Consider the following 16,577-nt stretch of genomic DNA (forward strand, 5'->3'; position numbering starts at 1 on the left):
CGTCTTTTTCATCCTTGACAACAGTGACAATCTTTGGTGTGTACTTGTCCAGTTCAGCCTTGTCCTCTTCTGTTGGTGTCAAGCCGAGCGACTTCTCGAGTGGATCAGTCAACATGAGTCCTGCAGCACCCCATGCGATGACAGCAACACCGACACCGAGTCGGGTTTTTGATGAAAGATTCTTGTAAGCCCTGGATTCGTTTGTGAGTATGCATGGTAGATAGACGTTTGGATGAATCGAAAATGAGCAAGTACGTACTTGAGCATGTTTGGAGACGAATAAGTGAGTTGAAAGGATGGGACAGTCTACATGACCTTGCCAGACGGGCCTACAAAGACTGACTTTAGACGTTGGCCTAAGAAAACAAATGGAATGGCTGATATGCTACTTACTGATGGTGAGGGATTTGGTGGATGAATGTGACCTGGATGAAAATTAATTGAAGGTTGAGGCATGAGGCAGAGCAGAATTCTATGCGTGCCCGTGGTAGGCTCGTTCGCCTTGGGGGCATGGCAGTCGCTAAGCGGGTCCTAAGTTGGGAGGCTTCAGGCATTGATTCGCCCAGCCCAGCTAACTCAACTCTACCTCCTTGTCTCGTAGTATCATTCAATGTCACTGGGAACGTCGACTATGAGAAACATCATCAGAGCTGTATAAAGAAGAGGAAACATCGTCATTAAATAACACCGAAAAACACCAAAAGCTATCTGCCAGACTCACCAGAACAATGGCGGCCACCTACGATCAAGTATCGGCGTCATCATCTCAGCCCCGCCTTGAGCAGCTGCCAGTTGAGCTCATGGACAAGATTGCCGCCAGTTTAACCTTGGAAGATTTCAAAAACTTTCGACTGTCTTCTCCTCGGATTGCAGAATGTACAAAGCCGCAGTTGGCATTGGCCCATTTCGATGGTGTACCTTGGAGGACCGATGGCCAGCGTCTGCACAACCTGTCGCTTGAACCGAGCTGTGCAAGACGCATTCGCTCCGTCAAGTTCAACATGGCACGCATGGATGAGGAGGAGGTTGAAGAGGTCGTGCAAGAGACCATCAATGATATGGATCTCCAGGCTAGATGGTATCCCTATCTCGAAACACAATATGAGTTCAATGGGGAAATCGAGTTACCACTCGACTTGGTCATTCCTGCCTTAAAGAGGCTGCCAAATCTCGATACTATTTCCCTGACATGGACAGAGTGTCCGTGGAAAGGCCACCGTGATATCGAGGACGTCTTCGACCCAGAAACGTCTTTAGAGTTGGCCGAGGATGAAATATACAACACACAACAATCCGTCCTCGGGGCCCTACTCGAGCGGAACACTCCCATGAAGAGCCTGACCATAAAGCCCTTCATGCATACGGATGTAAACATTCCGCCAGGTCTGGAAGCCAACATCCCAACAGTCTTGGGATCTGTGACTCAGCTGCATGTGGAGATGAACTACGGCGTGCCTCATCTCTGGCCGAAGCGCTTCGACACATTTATTTCGTTTCTGCCTAGCTTGCGAGACCTCTGCGTCCGCACGCACCTGGTAGAAAACCCAGCGCCCGACCTTGACTTCTTCATCACGAAGAGACTGGAACACCTCGAAACGCTGAAGCTGTCTTGCCTGCACTTTAACTTTGTCAACTTTGCCAACCTGATCAAGAACCACGGCCCAACACTCAAGGTGGTCAAACTGCAGTCCTTGATGGGCTGGTGCGATCCCTTCAACCCGGCCGAGCTTGACTGGGATATGATGTTCAGGCTTATGAGGGACAGGCTGGAGGTGCTGCAGGAGATAGAGATCAGTGGCAAGTTTAGTGATAACGTGGGTTGGCACCAGCTGTTTTGGCGTGAGGACATGCAGTGGGCAACGGAGTTGATTAGAAACTGGGGCGAGATGAGCCAGCCACTCGAGAAGTATATTTTGGAGGGAGGAGAATATCCTCGGCCGAGATGGAGCATATGATGAATGATGTAGGCGTGGGATGGGGATTTATGGTGTTATTTGACTACACTCCTTTACTCGGACTTTCACGTATATTGTGGAAACAAGCTGGAGACAGAAGTAGCGTGCGATTGATATGGGTATGGTCATTTTGTAGTTATCAGACTAATGTGTGAGTTACTTCCTACAATGTAATATGTTGTTCTGTGTCTCCGTTGACCTGTCCGTGAAGTCTGTACCCATGGCTGCACATTAAGACACTGCTTCTGCTTGGTTCTCGGGGGGTATATGACCGGAGACAAGTTAACAGGAGACTCTAGAATAAGTCCCTTGTATAAAGTTTGAATTCTTCAAGGTCTGGGCCACACAAGGGAACTGGACTTCTGGGCCTTCTCGAAACTCTCATCGTACCTTTTTGCCTGGGACTCTGAGGAGTATCATCGGAAATTTGGCATCGGGCTATAAGCGAGACGGACAAGCCATAGCCCAGTTAGTTTTAGACAGCTTAAATATCCGACTGAACTTGCTACTAGAGTATGGTGAAAGATATGGTGTAATGGCCCGAGTAACTTGTGTCTTGTTGGAAGAGAGCCTAGTCCTTCGACCTGATCCACACAAACAAGGTACGAGGTAAATCTAAGAACATTAACCGGAGGGATACATAGGATATCAAAATTGACAAGCCTATAATTTCGAAGTTGATGAATGCCGAATCTGGAGAAATGCAGCGAGCACGTCAGTCAGCGCAATTTGAATTCCTACAAGTACATATTATGCTACAGTACGTGCATGCAAGTAATACAACAAGCAACACCCAGGGTGCTAAATCCAAGGGTGCAACGACTTCCGAGACAATAAAGAGAACAAGGACAGGCAAAGGATAGTCATGTGAAAAGAGCGTGTCTCTGCTACTGTACGGATAGCAATAGTTATAGTGGCAAGCCTGTTCGTATTTTGCTTTTTCAGTTAAGTTTGTCTCAAACAGTGAACTTGTCTCAAGACACTCGGATAACCTCCGCGGTAGAGGCTTGAGGGTACTTGGTTTGCCCACAGTATTCATCATATATCACATTTACATGAAGAGTCATGAAATGTGCAGCAGAAAAGAAAAGAAAACGGCCGAGAGCTAGTTGGACATGGAATTGCTTAGATGCGTGCAAATCGGGTGACAAGAACCATGTTCAAGTACTGGTGCTGCAAGCCTTGTTTCAAAACCCTTTCCCTTAAAGGAGGCACGAGACGTTACTGGAATGGTGGGATACGGGCTGGATCTCCAGGGAGAGGGAGAGGGAAGACAAAGAGAGAGGGAGAGAGAAGACAGAAACTCAAGACAACTCGGGTTCAAAGAAATGCCAATGCGAGGCGAAGCGAAGCGAGGCAAGACGAGGCTGGTTACACGTGGTTCACAAGGCTTGCATGAAACTGTGAGACTATGATCTTCAATGGGGATCGGAAAAAGTAGAAGAGAGAAAGAAAGAAATGGGGTAATAAACCCTTGAAATGTGAGAAAATAAAGAGGCTTCTTCAAAAGCGCACAAATAAATTGAAGAATATTCCAAGCGTATAGTTAGTTACTCAAAATAGAGTCCCTGTCAAAAACGAGGATAACAAAGCTTTCGGCTTGCTGCATGAAAGTCGTACAGACTACAGGATACATACGTATGCATGGCAACTAAATGAATTGCCGTTCTAATAAAACGGTCATGCACGAACAAATGAGATGGCTGGTGAACTGATCACTAGCAAGCCCTGCCTGCTTTCCCCTCCGTAGAACGACGACTCTGCAAAAAGAAAGTATATGCATGTCTAGCATAGAGTGCTGGAACCTGCAGCAGCAATAAACTCTACAAGATATGTATGTGTCTTGTTTTATGAGACATACTCTATGACGATTTGTTCTATGGAACGAAACAAAAGAAAGGAAACGTCGATAATGTTGCAATTCTGTAACTCCCGAATTGCTTGTTTTAACTAATAAAAAAAAGGCGTTGAGAAAGAAAACGCTCGTCAACGTATATAAATATAGTTTCTACTCAAGGGATCCTGGCGTTTGGGTTGACTTAGTGGCTACACGGAGTTATGGAAGTTTCTTTTTCTTGATCTGATGGATCTAGGGAAAAACAACCCCTGCATTTTCTCCATCCACTCATTTAATTTGTATGCATATTCGGATATTACGGTATTTTGCTGGGTAGATTAGGTAGATGGATGGATGAGATGCCTTGGTTAGAATGTCAAAGCCAGGGTGAAAGCTATGAACTTGTGGAATGAGTTGGAACATATCTGGACGGCAGTATCTATCTTGAGTATTGTTTGAATACAATGGTTGGTTACTCGTATGATACCAAGAATGACCAGTGAACGAGTGACAAGATACAGAGTACAGATCGAAAGAGTGACATACCGGCTGAGCAAGACCGTTGGATTGTTAATGGATCTCTCGTAACTAACTAAATCTACTAAACTAAACTAAAGTAATCGACCCGCTTTTGCCATGCGTCGCGAGTGTTGGTTGATCATCCTCAGGGCCAGTTTTTCCCATCAAGACTTGACTCGATTCAGCACGATATTCTGGGGATCAACGTCCAGCATACAAGGCTAAGACTATGAGTGTTAAATTGAATAAGCTAGACAAGGCTTCTTAGTAGAAAAGGACGGGACAAAAAAAAAAAAAGACTTTGCACATTCCTGCGTCGCACAGACAGAACCGGTAGAGTTGTAACAACGGTACGGATACTAACTAGGCGTTTGAGTTTTTCCCTTTTCCTTTCTTTTTACAGTAGTCGTTTCTTTTCGGTTGAGTCCACTGTAGCATGATCGTCAGCCATTGGTTGGGCTGGCTGATCAACTAATAAACTAACTGCCTTTGCCTATCCGTCTGATATGTGACAGTTGCATTCTGTATGTATTGAGCCTGGGTGGTTTCGGACATACAACAATTCTGAGACATAGAGGAATGCAGTTACAGTACATGGAGAATTCATAAGCCTTTTTTGCCAACCAACGTCAACAGCCGCATCTTAGGATTGGTCTGCTCATGGGCAGGGGTCACATGGCTAATAAAGAAGAGAGACACAAAGATAGACAGACAACCCAAGTCAGCACATGACAAGGCAGAGAGAACGTAAAGAAGCAGACAAACCTGACAGAGAACAGAAATATGGCATGGGAATTGGCCCGCTCTCGCAACAAATTCCATATTTCTGGGTGAAGGGTGAAACCGTATCTACCTGGTCTAGGTAATAATTAACTTGACGACCTGCCGCCTATAGAATGAAGGGGGTATACAGTATGTAGCTTGAGCTGTATGGAATGGATGCCAACAAGAAGGATTCAAGGAGAATCAGAGAAACCCTTCAAGTACTTTCCCTCCCTCTTTTTACTCTCGTTTCGTCTCCCTTGATGTTGAACTTTGAGGTTGCATCCATTCATGATCACTTTTCTTCCTTTCTTCCACTCGTCCAAAGATTGACTTCTTTGCTTTACGATCTCGATCTTAGATCTCGTCATTGACGTATCTTATTTTTCTTTGTCTTTGCTTGTGCGATTTGTTTGTGGTTATTTTCTAAATTTGTTTTATCCATCGTTTGGAGAAAGCGTGCGCCGACATACACCATACAGAGAGGATTGAAAGAACAAAAAAAAAACATAGACGGGCGGGCGATGAGAGTTGACGTTGGGAGCACAAGGACAACGTTGTTCAAACAGGTACGAGTTTTTCTTTCTATCCTGGTCCTATTTCTTCTTTTCTTCTGTTTTTGGTCTTTAATGGCTTTGGCCTTGATCATGTGTGTATTGATAGAGTCAAGTGGCTCTCTTCCCAACCTCGAGGAGCAATGCACATAGACAGCTGCTCACACATCACATCAGCCCAAGCGACGACGATCCTGGTCGGTTGTATGTACATGGATGCACCTTTTGGGACAAGCTGACCAGCCTGATTGATGCTGGCTTCTTGTAACACGGACATGGCAAATGCAAACGCAAACGCAAACGCAGTGCAGATGCAATGCATGCGCAGGGCTGATTGATATTGATAGTGCCAGCAGCTCTCTGTACTTTACGGTACTGTACCTTGCTCTTAGTGTCAGCACAGCGACGAACCGATTCTCCTCATGACGGCGCGAAAGAAGAAGCTGAGTATCAGCAGCATCGGAGGAGGCAACAAGAAGGAGAATATGAAGGGGAATGGACGAAGCAATGAAGGTGGAAGCAGATGGAGTTTTGGACGATGGGGTTCTACAAGGACAGCCTCAACAAACACGTTATCAAATCTGGTGAGTCCCATCTCTCTATTACTCTCTAAATTCACATGTTTCTTCACTTCAACTGTACATGTACATACTTTACCTTGCCATCCACTCGCCTCGCTTCCCGACCCCCCCTTCGTCTCTGTCTCCTCTCTTTGCCTTACTCAGGTTACGCACCGTAAACTGTAACTGGCAAAGCTGCATTGGACTTGCTTGGGCTTTGGCTTTAGGCTTGCTTGAGTTAGTCCCTGACGGTTGGTGCCGTCATCAGCCAACCGACCCCCCCTGAAACGAGACGAGAGCGAGAGAGAGAGAGAAGAAAAAAAAAAATATGCAATCACTTGTTGAAGAGAGTTTTGTTCTGGTTGAATTTGAACTCAATTATCAGAGAGAGCAATGAGAGAGCAAGCAATTGAAACGACAGCCCAATAAAACAGCAACTCGGAGAAAAGGCGTTATAGTATTACAGTCCTACGCAAACAGAATGCTCTCTTACATTTCAAAAATGGATTAACAATCTCAATTCTTCTCGTTCTCACTCTCACTCATTCTTACTCTTACAAGCCCTGTCCTGGAATCTTGCCCACCCTCAATTTTGTCTTCTCTTGATCGGAGTCTCATCCTGAACACCACCCGGGGGAGGCTTGTCCAAAGCGGATCATCCCATCCCTTCCCATCCCATCCCATTACAACCTTCTCTCGTATCCTTGCTTCCAACGGAACTCTCTTCTTCTCGTGGCCCTGCAGAGAAAAAGAACACGACCTACGGGGTTCCTAATTAATGGCTTAGAGGCCCACGTCACCCACCCACCCGCGCTGACAGGTCACCTCTTTCCATGATCCCTGGCTAACACCTCAATTTTTGCGTCCAGGGGTCCCCTTCAGCGCCTTGTACCGGTGCTGCAACCGCTAATACTAGCACCAACCCAAGCCCAAGTCCAGGTCCAAGTCCAAGTCCAGGTCCAAGCGGCGGCCAAATTCAAGGACAATCATATTGCAGCACCCACGTCGTTCAAGGACAGTCCCAGTCTCAGTCCCAGGGACACGGACACTACTTTCGTTCCCATCACCACCTTCATCAGCACGCCAAAACAAACTCAGCGCCTTCTCATGCTTCAATTGTCGCTCACAAGTCCGCCTTGAACAAGCTAGTCGTCACTGTCGCTCCTCTTTCCGACTCCAATTCTGTCTCTTCCGTATCTTCATCCACGTCCACAACTTCCGAGTCTTCTTCTACTACAACTACAACTACTACGCCAACTTCCTCCTGCGGCTCGCCTACTACAACCGCTACCACCACCCCGGTCTCGTCTCCTTCCTCGTCTACCACCTCACCAACTTCGAGATCGACGCCAACATTCACTACTCCTGTATCTGTATCGACTCCAAAATCAGGTTCCAAGAGGACCGTCCACTTTCGTTCCGCCACTACAAGCATCTCTACCAGTACAAGTACCAATACCAGTAGCGCGCCTTCAATCCCCATCCTCTCTGTCGTCCCTCCGCCTGGCCAAGACGGCGGCGACGGAGAGGCAAGAAGGCCCGCCATGCAGCGAGTCTCTGCCTTTCTCCCTTCGTGGGACAAGAGGTCCTCCAATACAAGATCAAGCTTGTTTGGCTGGTCCTCAAATCGTTCCAGCGCCTCCATATCAGTCGCAAACCACAATTCATTATCTAGGATAAACACCACTGCAGCCAATGCAAGTGGCCGAGTGCAAAAGGAAGCCTTCTGGCCCGCGACTCTCGACCTCGAATGCGAGAAGGCTGCCCGCATCCTCAAATCATTTTCCAGTATGCTTGTCTCACTTTACAGTCAGCATTGATCCTTGTGCTAACATGAAATCCTAGCCGATGGCTATCTCGTTCCTGCAGACGAAGAAGAGGACTCATATTCGACAATAAGCGAACCGCGATCCCCAAAACGAGTCACCAAGAAAATCCCACAGCGAGTTATTCAAAATGCTGCCGGAATCGCCATCTTTACCTGTATGCGAAGCGGTCTGTACATGACAGGGTCCGGCGGCTCCGGTATTCTCATCGCTCGAAAATCCGACGGCACATGGTCGCCCCCATCCGGAATTATGCTACACACGCCCACTCTCAGCTTCATAATTGGCGTCGACGTTTACGATTGCGTCCTTGTTGTCAACAACCTTGCCGCTCTTGAGTCAATCACGAAGCCCCGTGTCACACTCGGCGAAGATGTCGGTCTAGTCAGCGGTCCCCTTGTGTCTCTGGATTCAGATGAGTCGCACATCAAGTGGCAGGACATGGGTAACACCGTTTTGACCTACTTGAAATCGCGGGGTCAAAACCAAGCCGTTAACCTCAACGGCTGTATCCTAGCCGAACGAGGGAATGAGAACGAGCGCTTCTACGCCAGCCAAGTCACGCAGATGGATATCCTGGCTGGCAATGTTGCCCGCGACGTGGAGGAAGTTGGACCGCTTTCAGAGGTCATTAAGATGGCCGAGGGCAGGACAGACTACGATGCTTCTGTAATTAACAAGATCGCCGCCGAATGCGCACCGGGAGACGCCATGATAGCAACGCCCAAGTCCTCCACACCCGCATCGCCCCGGACGGCCTTCGGAATTCCCAACCAAGACGATCCCGATCCGTTCGGTGTTTTGGCCCTCGAGATGGCTGGTTTGGAAATCAGGGAAGCAGGATCGAGATTACGACCTACGAGTAGCCAATTCGACTTCAACCCCGCGCCTTCAAGCCCAGCCTTTTCCAAGTTCAACAGACAAAGTATAGAAACGTTCGTCTCAAAGAGCAATCGCAACAGTTACATGTCGTCGCGAACCGTCAAGAGTCAAATGACGGATGCTGGAACACAGACCGATGTAGGCACAACGCCCGAGACATCACCCAGCCCAGGTCAGAGCGAAGATGGCCATGACAGGAGTATCCGCCTACAAATCCCCGAAGTCACAGAGGAAGAAGAAGAGGTGGATTACACAAAGGTCGATCTGACCCCCATAAGGCATTTCAGCGGGGCCCAATCCCCTCTCAGTACCACCAGCCACAGCAGCACAATGGCCGTGGAACCAGACACCCTCAAGGTTGAGCCCAGGGATGACACGGACAAGGCCTCGAGCAATTATGATAGCGACAAGGATGACAAGAGTAGCCGAAACGCCGACGATGAGGGCGACTCAGAGAGTGACGCTGGAGAGGAGGACGAGGAGGAACCTGTGGTGTTTGAGGTTGCTGCTGTGCAGCCAGCAAGAACCCAGGCTGTTGCATCCCGCATGGTCCACGCCAAGGGTAACATGGTCATCATTCCCAAAAGAGTCCCTCCCCCTCTGCCCATGAGGAACCCCGGCAGGGCATCGCGATCTAGTAAGAGTGAGATGGGCGATGTTTCAAGCCTTCGAAGCCCTCTGCGCAAGGAGGCCTTCACCGAAGCAGACCTTGCATCGGATAATGAGCACACCGACTCCGAGTCTTCACCTTACCTTAAGCCCAAGGAGTTCAAGGTCGAGAAGACCAAGATCGAGACCAAATCTGATGACGACAAATCATCGGAATCTGAGGTTGAGTTCTTCTTAGCCGAGGAGGTGAAGACGGAGGGTGCCAAGGCCGAAGTTACCAAAGTTGAGGACACCAAGGCCGAGGAAACGAAAGAGGAAGCGCCTGGAACTGAGCTCAAGGTTGAATTGAAGGATGCTCAAACATCCCCCAGAATTCCCCAGGAGGAGCGCCCAGACAGCCCTAGCACACCCGACAAGAAGCACACTTCATCTGTGTATACCGGAGTGACTGAAGACCGATGGAGCGTCGACGGCACAACACTTACAACACCTACATCAGACCGACCTTTTTCTGTTATTGACGACATAACTGAAGACGAGACCCCCAGGAAGCCAGCAAAAGAAGCTGAGCCAACTGAGATGAATGAGAAGCACGAAGAGCTAGAGAAGATGGCATCAAAAGAGACAACCTCCAACACGATCACGGTGGTATAATTGAGGGAGACACGAAGATTTTTCACAGAGTAAATGGGACACGGCGCACAACCTGAGCTTATTCACAGGGTAATCACTCGACGGGGGTTATTTTTTGGGGGAGAGAGAAGTTTTTGCGCATTCTTGTCCATACTTTTGGTGAAAATGTACGTTATGATGGGTTTTTGTGCACCAGGAGTTCTTGATTCCTGGCTCCTGGACGGCGTTTGATGGGATTCATGACCACTTTTTTTTCGTTTGGTCTTTCTCGAGCAGCGCAGAGCTGATACCGGCTCGAGGTCCAAACTGACGCAAGGATGGGATGAGTATTGTCGATGTACTGGATGTGATGAGACGACAAAGGAGACAAGGCAAAGCTCGGACATGTGGATAAAAAGGAAGGATCCTTGACATTAAGCAAGTGATCTCGGTATCTGGAGTTGTTGTTTGGAAGTCCTGGCCTCATGTTTACCAGTAGAGAGGCCAGACTATGACACAGTATTATTCTTAATGCCATTGAATAGAACCAATGCAGAAGCGAGTTATCATTCATTTTTTGAGTTTATTTATTCAATTGCGAGTCTTGGTGATGTCGATTTAAAGGTGGTGGATGATAATAATCTGTTGTTTGTAGTGGTTTTTGGCTGGCACTGGCAGCCAGCTGGTAGAATCGTTCGTTTGCTACCAAACTTGATGCACCGAAAACTCTAGATAAAAGAGCAGCCTAGCAATTCGATTCTTTTACATCTAAACTGATCTCATGTTTTGTTTTCTGTTACTTTGAAGTGTTTATGACTTTTGTATCTCGTCAAAAATGGCGTCCCTCACCAATAAAATAAAGACCCCTACAAAGAAGCAGAAGCAGAAGCAGAAGCAGAAGCAGCAAGACACAGGAGGTCACGTGCCATCTCCAACCACTTCAGATGCTGCCGCTTCACCAGCCACACCAGTCGCGTCGTCGCCCCGGTACAAGCTACGGGCGCGCAAACCTCGAGAAGGCTCGCCTACGGCTACACCATCGCGACGCAACAACGCCCCCATAACGCCCTCACCATACGAATATCTCTACCACCAAAAAAACGGCACCACAGAAAGTGCAAGGAAATTTCGAAACCGCACAATGTCCAGCACTGCGGGCAAATGGCGCGAGGAGCAGGTCCTCATCATCTGCCCTGGCAGCCGAACTACTATGGCTCAGCTGGGGTGCAGTGAGTTGACACCTCCTGCGCGGCGCATGCCCACGAGGATGTTTAAGGAGGGCGATCAATGGGCCCCCTACCACAAGACGAAGCGCACAACTATCGTCAATGGTGTGGAGGAGGATGAGTGGCTGGAGGACGTCGACGAGGATGAGGGAGCTGTGTATCCCATTCAAGGTAGCTATAGCCATTGAGAGGTCTGGTGAAGTGAGAACACCCAATGCTAACCGAATCGCGCACACAGCTGGTCGCATTGTCAACATGAGCGCACTCCTCGCTTTCCTCGACCATGTCCACGGTCTGCTTACAACTACATATCACAACACCCCCATCATGCTCATGGCTTCACCACAATGGACCCGTCCTGACTGCGAAACCATAGCCCGATACGTTTTCGAGAACACAAGAACACCTGCACTTTGCATAATTCATAGCGGAATTGCTACCCAGTACGGATTGAAGTGGACCAGTATGACTGTGGTGGACATTGGTTACGAAAAAGTCGACATTACAGCAATTTACGACGGACGAGTCGTAAACCATATGGGTGTCTGTGCTACCGAAGCCGACGAAGAGATTAGTGGAGGTGAAGTCTTCACTCGAAGCTTGGTCAAGTTGCTACAAGACAAGGGTTTCAACCACGACATGGCCGAACAATTAAAGAAAAGCAACATTTGCGAGGTCCTTCCTTACAATGGCACCGAGGATAACTTGATGGAGCTTCCAAAGGAGAACACTGCAGGTGTATCGGCCGCTGCTCCTACTGTTGGTCCAGAAGCCACCACAAAAGCCCCTGAAGCCCCTAAACCTGCGGACAACGGAGATGAAGAAGGCGGTAACGCCGATGATGATGGTGTGTTGGACGTGGCAGCTATTGTTACGAGTGGCCAAACAAAGGAGTTTCTCGCTAAAAAGGAGAAGGAAAAGGAAAAGGGCAAAGGTGGCAGAAAGAAGGGTGAAAAGGAGGCCGAGGGCGCAGCTAGGGCAGCCCGCCTACCAAACTCTAAGAGAACACACAACACCTTTTCCTACGAGGAGATCATCCAAGAAGATGTCCCTCCACCAGTAAAGGAGAAGCAGGTTGTAGAGAACCCCACCAATGGCACAACAGAAGCTCCCAAACCCGAGGGTGAGACCAACAGCGCGCAACCTCCCCAAGGAGAGGGAGAGAACGCACCCGCACCCGCACCCGCAACAGAGGAACCAAAGCCTGAAGAGCCCAAGCCAGCAGATGCTCAAGAACCAACACAGTCGATAGAGTCGAAGCCTGAAGCTGAGCCTAAGCCTGACGTTCAGCCTGTTCCTGAGACACCCGAGAAGCGACCGAAGCGCATCCGTCGAGATGTCGAGGTTGGCCTTGAGCGCTTCACCTTTGCTCAACGTCGTGAGATTGACCGTATTGTGAACACCATCTACCGCACGATTCAGGGCATTGACGACATGTACATGCGACCCGCCTGCTGGGACAACCTCGTCTTCGTCGGCAACGGTGCTCGTCTGCGTGGTCTTCGTGAGAATATCCTCCAGACTCTCAACGCCCGCCATCTCGTCTCCCCCTCAACCGCAACAATGTTTACATCGGAGCTGCCCTCTAACATGGCCACGCCCACCGGTACAGGTGCTCAAACTCCCACGGGCTCTTTCACTGGCGCACCTCACCAGCTCTCTTCGAGCGGTGTGAACCCTTTGCTCCAGGCTGCTACTACAGCCGCTGCTGCTGGTAACACCGGCACTAACATGGTCGGCACGCCACAGCCTGCTGGATCCGAGGCTGGAGGACCTACCACGACTCACCACTTCCATAGTCAGACTCCCACCAGTATCAAGACCGCTATGCTGCCTACCTATCTGAGCGAGTGGACCAAGAATGGCTTCGAGGAGTCCATGTTCCTCGGCGCCCAGGTCGCTGCCCGTATCGCATTCTGTCTACATTCCAACATGGACGCCCAGACTATCGACGCTCAACGGCTCATGAGTTTGAGCAGAGTAGACTACAAGTAAGTCCCGGAGATACTTTCAAATTTCAGGATTGTCGCTAATGGTGTTTAATTAGTGAGTTTGGTCCCAAGGGCATTCGTACGCACTCCATGCTAGGCTAAAGAACCGCGCTTAGCTAGTATTTTTGTGCGTTGTTATATAGGCTCTCGTTCACATCGTTTTCGCCAAGTGGCGCTTCCGAATGTAGATTCGAGACAGGAGTTATTTAGGGGCCTTCAGCGAAACGGTAAAAAGAGCAAGATGCAAGATGAAATGAGCATGAGGGCGAACAGCGAAGGCATGAGATAATACCATAGATTCGAATCAGTCTTGTATGAAAACTCACATTACCTACATATCCATATACTTGATTGCTTGAACGAGCATTGTCCCTTTATAGTCACTGTCATAACAAATTGAGCATCAACATAACACTCATCCCTTGGGCATGCCAACTGTTTGTTACATTACAGCTATATACTACTATGATTTCCATTACACAACTCCACCACGCAATCATTAATGTTCGAACTTCTCGTTAATCTCCCTGTTTTCACAAGTAAGAATAAGATCTCAGAAACAAATTCAAAAGCATTTCTTTGACTCCATATATGCTAGGCGGTCAAGCAACAGGGCAACTTCCAACTCTCATGAAATTAACCAGCAGCGTTACGAACTGCTGCCTCCTCGGCGGCCTTGTGCCAATCGGTTCGGAGCAAATAGATATATTCAATCGATGCGACGCTATAATAGTTAGCAAGGGGGACTCCAATAAGACACTTGTTTCAACATACGAGATAGTTCCGCATGTAACTCCAATCCACAAGCCCTCTAGCTTCCAACCAAGGCCAAATGCCAAAGCAAGCGAGACGGGAAGTGAGAGAGCATAGTATGAGAGGATATTGGCGGGTCCACCAATTGATTGCTTTCCAATGCCTCGAAGTAAGCCGTGGGCTCCTGCTGCAAGGCCATCAAATACCTGCATGACTGATACAATAGGCATAACTTCTGCAACAAGTTCGATAACATCGTCGTCCTTGGTGAACAACAGAGGTAGCTTATATCGCAGAGTGGTGTAGAGAGTAAGGTTAAACATTCCAATGAGACACGCGGCAGCGAAAGCCTGGATAATGTTAGTGAACAAGTCTGGGGTCCATTCCAATTAAAACTTACCACAACACCCGTCTTCTTGGCTGGCTCAACGAGGCCAGCTCCAATGAGGTTGGCGATGCGAGTTGAGGCGGCAATCGACATGGGGAATGGAATTTCGTACGAGAGTGTCGTGATAGTGGTCACAACACTCTGCGCAGCCAGATACTCTGGGCCAAATCGACTCGCCATCAGGGTCAAGATTTCAAAGGCGAGCCATTCTGCCTCAACCATGATCATACCCGGCAAAGCAAGTCGAATCATAATCCACCAGTTGCTAAGAGCTCGTCGACTAAAGCCACCCCAGCACTGACGACCATTGATGAAACGAACATATAGGAAGAGGAAGATGGGGAGGAGGTTGGTGCTGATGGCGACAGCTGCAGGAGCACCAATGAAGCCCCACTCCAACTTCCAGACCAAGAGCCAGCTCAGGAAGACATTGAAGGGCGCAACAATGAGAAGAACATATGTCGTGGCGCGGAACAAACCTTGGGCTTGTGTAAAGCGCTTGCCACCTTCAAAGAGAATGAAACCTGGGATGCTAAAGATCATAACCCGGAGGTACATGCCAGCCAGACGGGCTGATTCGGGCTCCGGAACAAGCGCTCTGATGACGCCTTCAGAAAACCAATAAAACACAGCAACCGGCACAGCAAGTACGAATAAGAAGCAAGTCATTCGCTGGAACTGCAGCCCAACAAGATGCTTGTGGCCAGATCCATAAGCCTGAGCACACAAAGTATCAAGAGAAGTAGCGAGGCCCTGGAAAGGCGCCAGGCAAGTAATAGCCGCAGTCATATTAGCCACTAGATGGGTCAGCCTTTGTCCAACTCTATTTTACCAACTGTTGATAGACTTACATGACACAGCACCCAGTTCAAGTTTGCCAATTCGCCCAACGGCAAAGATACTGGTGACGTTAATCGAATATTGCAAGAGGAAAGTAACGATGAGGGGCGCAGAGTAGCTTGCGATAGTCTTCGCTTCACGTTGCCAGGTGGTCTTGATTCGATGTTCAGCCACCGCATGTTCCCATGTTTCATTGAGATGCTCAGGCGACACAGCGTCAACTCGGGAGCCCAAGAGAGGGTCTGTTTCGCTAGGAGGCTGAACTGAGATAGCGGGTGCCTGTTCCTCATCCTGCGGTATCTTCGTGCTAAAAAGACGTTGATAGATACGAGTGAAGAAACCATCTTGCTGACGGTGCCCGTGCTTTGGCGGGAGAACATGGTTGTCCCGGAGTAGACTGCGCTCAGCGTTACGAGACTGTTTCCTTTCTAAGGCCGTCAAACCTGGCTCGTCATATATTTGAGGGTTCATTATCGGCCGCGAGCCTCCAAAAGCAACACCACTTGGACGACGATACATGATGGGATCGCCCGGGAGGTCAGATACAGAGACATCGTCGTCGATAGCACTATCATCATACTCCTCATCCGAACATGCCGCAATATCGGCAGCCAGAGCAGCCTCAGCTAGAGGTGAGCCCACCCGCCATGAAGACGATAACGCAGGATGCGCGCCAGAACCACGCGGAGTGCCATATGGCGAAACTCCAGCTCCCCTTCCTATTGGGTCCATAATCAAATCTCACAGCCACTTCAGCTGGGATTGTTTGCCAGGTGGACGCAGGTTCTGAAACCTTCTGGAATAATCACGCGAAAAAAAAAGACTTTGCTCAGAGTACAACAAGGCACGCCACTAGTTCAGATCGCGGAGTGATGAAAAGTTCGGTGGTACGATGCGATTAAGATGAGTTCAATTGTGCTGTTCACCTCAGCATGTACTGAGAGCAATGCGCTGATTGCAAGAGATTAGAGAGAGGTGTAAAAGAAGAGAAGGGACCAAAAACAGAACGAGAGGAGGCTTCTGTATATAGGTATGTAGTTGTAGTCAAATCACTAGACCCGATTAAAAAGAGTCTTCGGCTGGACTTTTCAAGCTAGCGTTAACAAAGACCCGCCTTGTCGCGGCGAAAGGCGCCATTTGAATGCCGGAAAGGCTACCCAATCCTTACCAGTGGAGTCTTACCAGTTCTGGTCAAAGACATGCAATTTTTCGAATCTTGGATGCACAATGTCATGATAGGTTTATCTCAGCCACTTGATAAGA

The 16,577-nt window shown here is 48.7% G+C and overlaps 6 protein-coding genes across 6 annotated transcripts; 3 read left to right on the forward strand and 3 right to left on the reverse strand.

Moving 5' to 3' along the window:
• Positions 1-606: 606 nt before the first annotated feature.
• FGSG_06170 (uncharacterized protein) lies at positions 607-2,116 on the forward strand. Its single transcript, XM_011326503.1, has one exon. The coding sequence runs from the start codon at positions 1,002-1,004 to the stop codon at positions 1,953-1,955; it is 954 nt and encodes a 317-aa protein (XP_011324805.1). The 5' UTR covers positions 607-1,001; the 3' UTR covers positions 1,956-2,116.
• A 5,194-nt stretch (positions 2,117-7,310) lies between these two features.
• FGSG_12881 (uncharacterized protein) lies at positions 7,311-7,622 on the reverse strand (the record flags this gene model as incomplete). The annotated part of the gene is made up of 1 exon (XM_011326504.1): positions 7,311-7,622. One exon carries the CDS (start codon positions 7,620-7,622, stop codon positions 7,311-7,313), a length of 312 nt encoding a protein of 103 aa, XP_011324806.1.
• Positions 7,623-8,190: 568 nt separating this feature from the next.
• FGSG_06171 (uncharacterized protein) lies at positions 8,191-10,158 on the forward strand (the record flags this gene model as incomplete). Its single annotated transcript, XM_011326505.1, has 1 exon — positions 8,191-10,158. The coding sequence occupies one exon, from the start codon at positions 8,191-8,193 to the stop codon at positions 10,156-10,158; it is 1,968 nt and encodes a 655-aa protein (XP_011324807.1).
• A 151-nt stretch (positions 10,159-10,309) lies between these two features.
• FGSG_12882 (uncharacterized protein) lies at positions 10,310-10,690 on the reverse strand (the record flags this gene model as incomplete). Its single annotated transcript, XM_011326506.1, has 1 exon — positions 10,310-10,690. The coding sequence occupies one exon, from the start codon at positions 10,688-10,690 to the stop codon at positions 10,310-10,312; it is 381 nt and encodes a 126-aa protein (XP_011324808.1).
• A 567-nt stretch (positions 10,691-11,257) lies between these two features.
• Positions 11,258-13,735, forward strand: FGSG_06172 (uncharacterized protein; the record flags this gene model as incomplete). Its single annotated transcript, XM_011326507.1, has 3 exons — positions 11,258-11,513; positions 11,581-13,333; positions 13,390-13,735. The coding sequence occupies 3 exons, from the start codon at positions 11,258-11,260 to the stop codon at positions 13,433-13,435; spliced, it is 2,055 nt and encodes a 684-aa protein (XP_011324809.1). The 3' UTR covers positions 13,436-13,735.
• A 234-nt stretch (positions 13,736-13,969) lies between these two features.
• Positions 13,970-16,046, reverse strand: FGSG_12883 (uncharacterized protein; the record flags this gene model as incomplete). Its single annotated transcript, XM_011326508.1, has 4 exons — positions 13,970-14,057; positions 14,108-14,436; positions 14,487-15,271; positions 15,326-16,046. The coding sequence occupies 4 exons, from the start codon at positions 16,044-16,046 to the stop codon at positions 13,970-13,972; spliced, it is 1,923 nt and encodes a 640-aa protein (XP_011324810.1).
• Between the last annotated feature and the right edge of the window lie 531 nt (positions 16,047-16,577).

This window comes from Fusarium graminearum, chromosome 3 (genome assembly GCF_000240135.3).
Source record: "Fusarium graminearum PH-1 chromosome 3, whole genome shotgun sequence".
NCBI classification, from domain to species: domain Eukaryota; kingdom Fungi; phylum Ascomycota; class Sordariomycetes; order Hypocreales; family Nectriaceae; genus Fusarium; species Fusarium graminearum.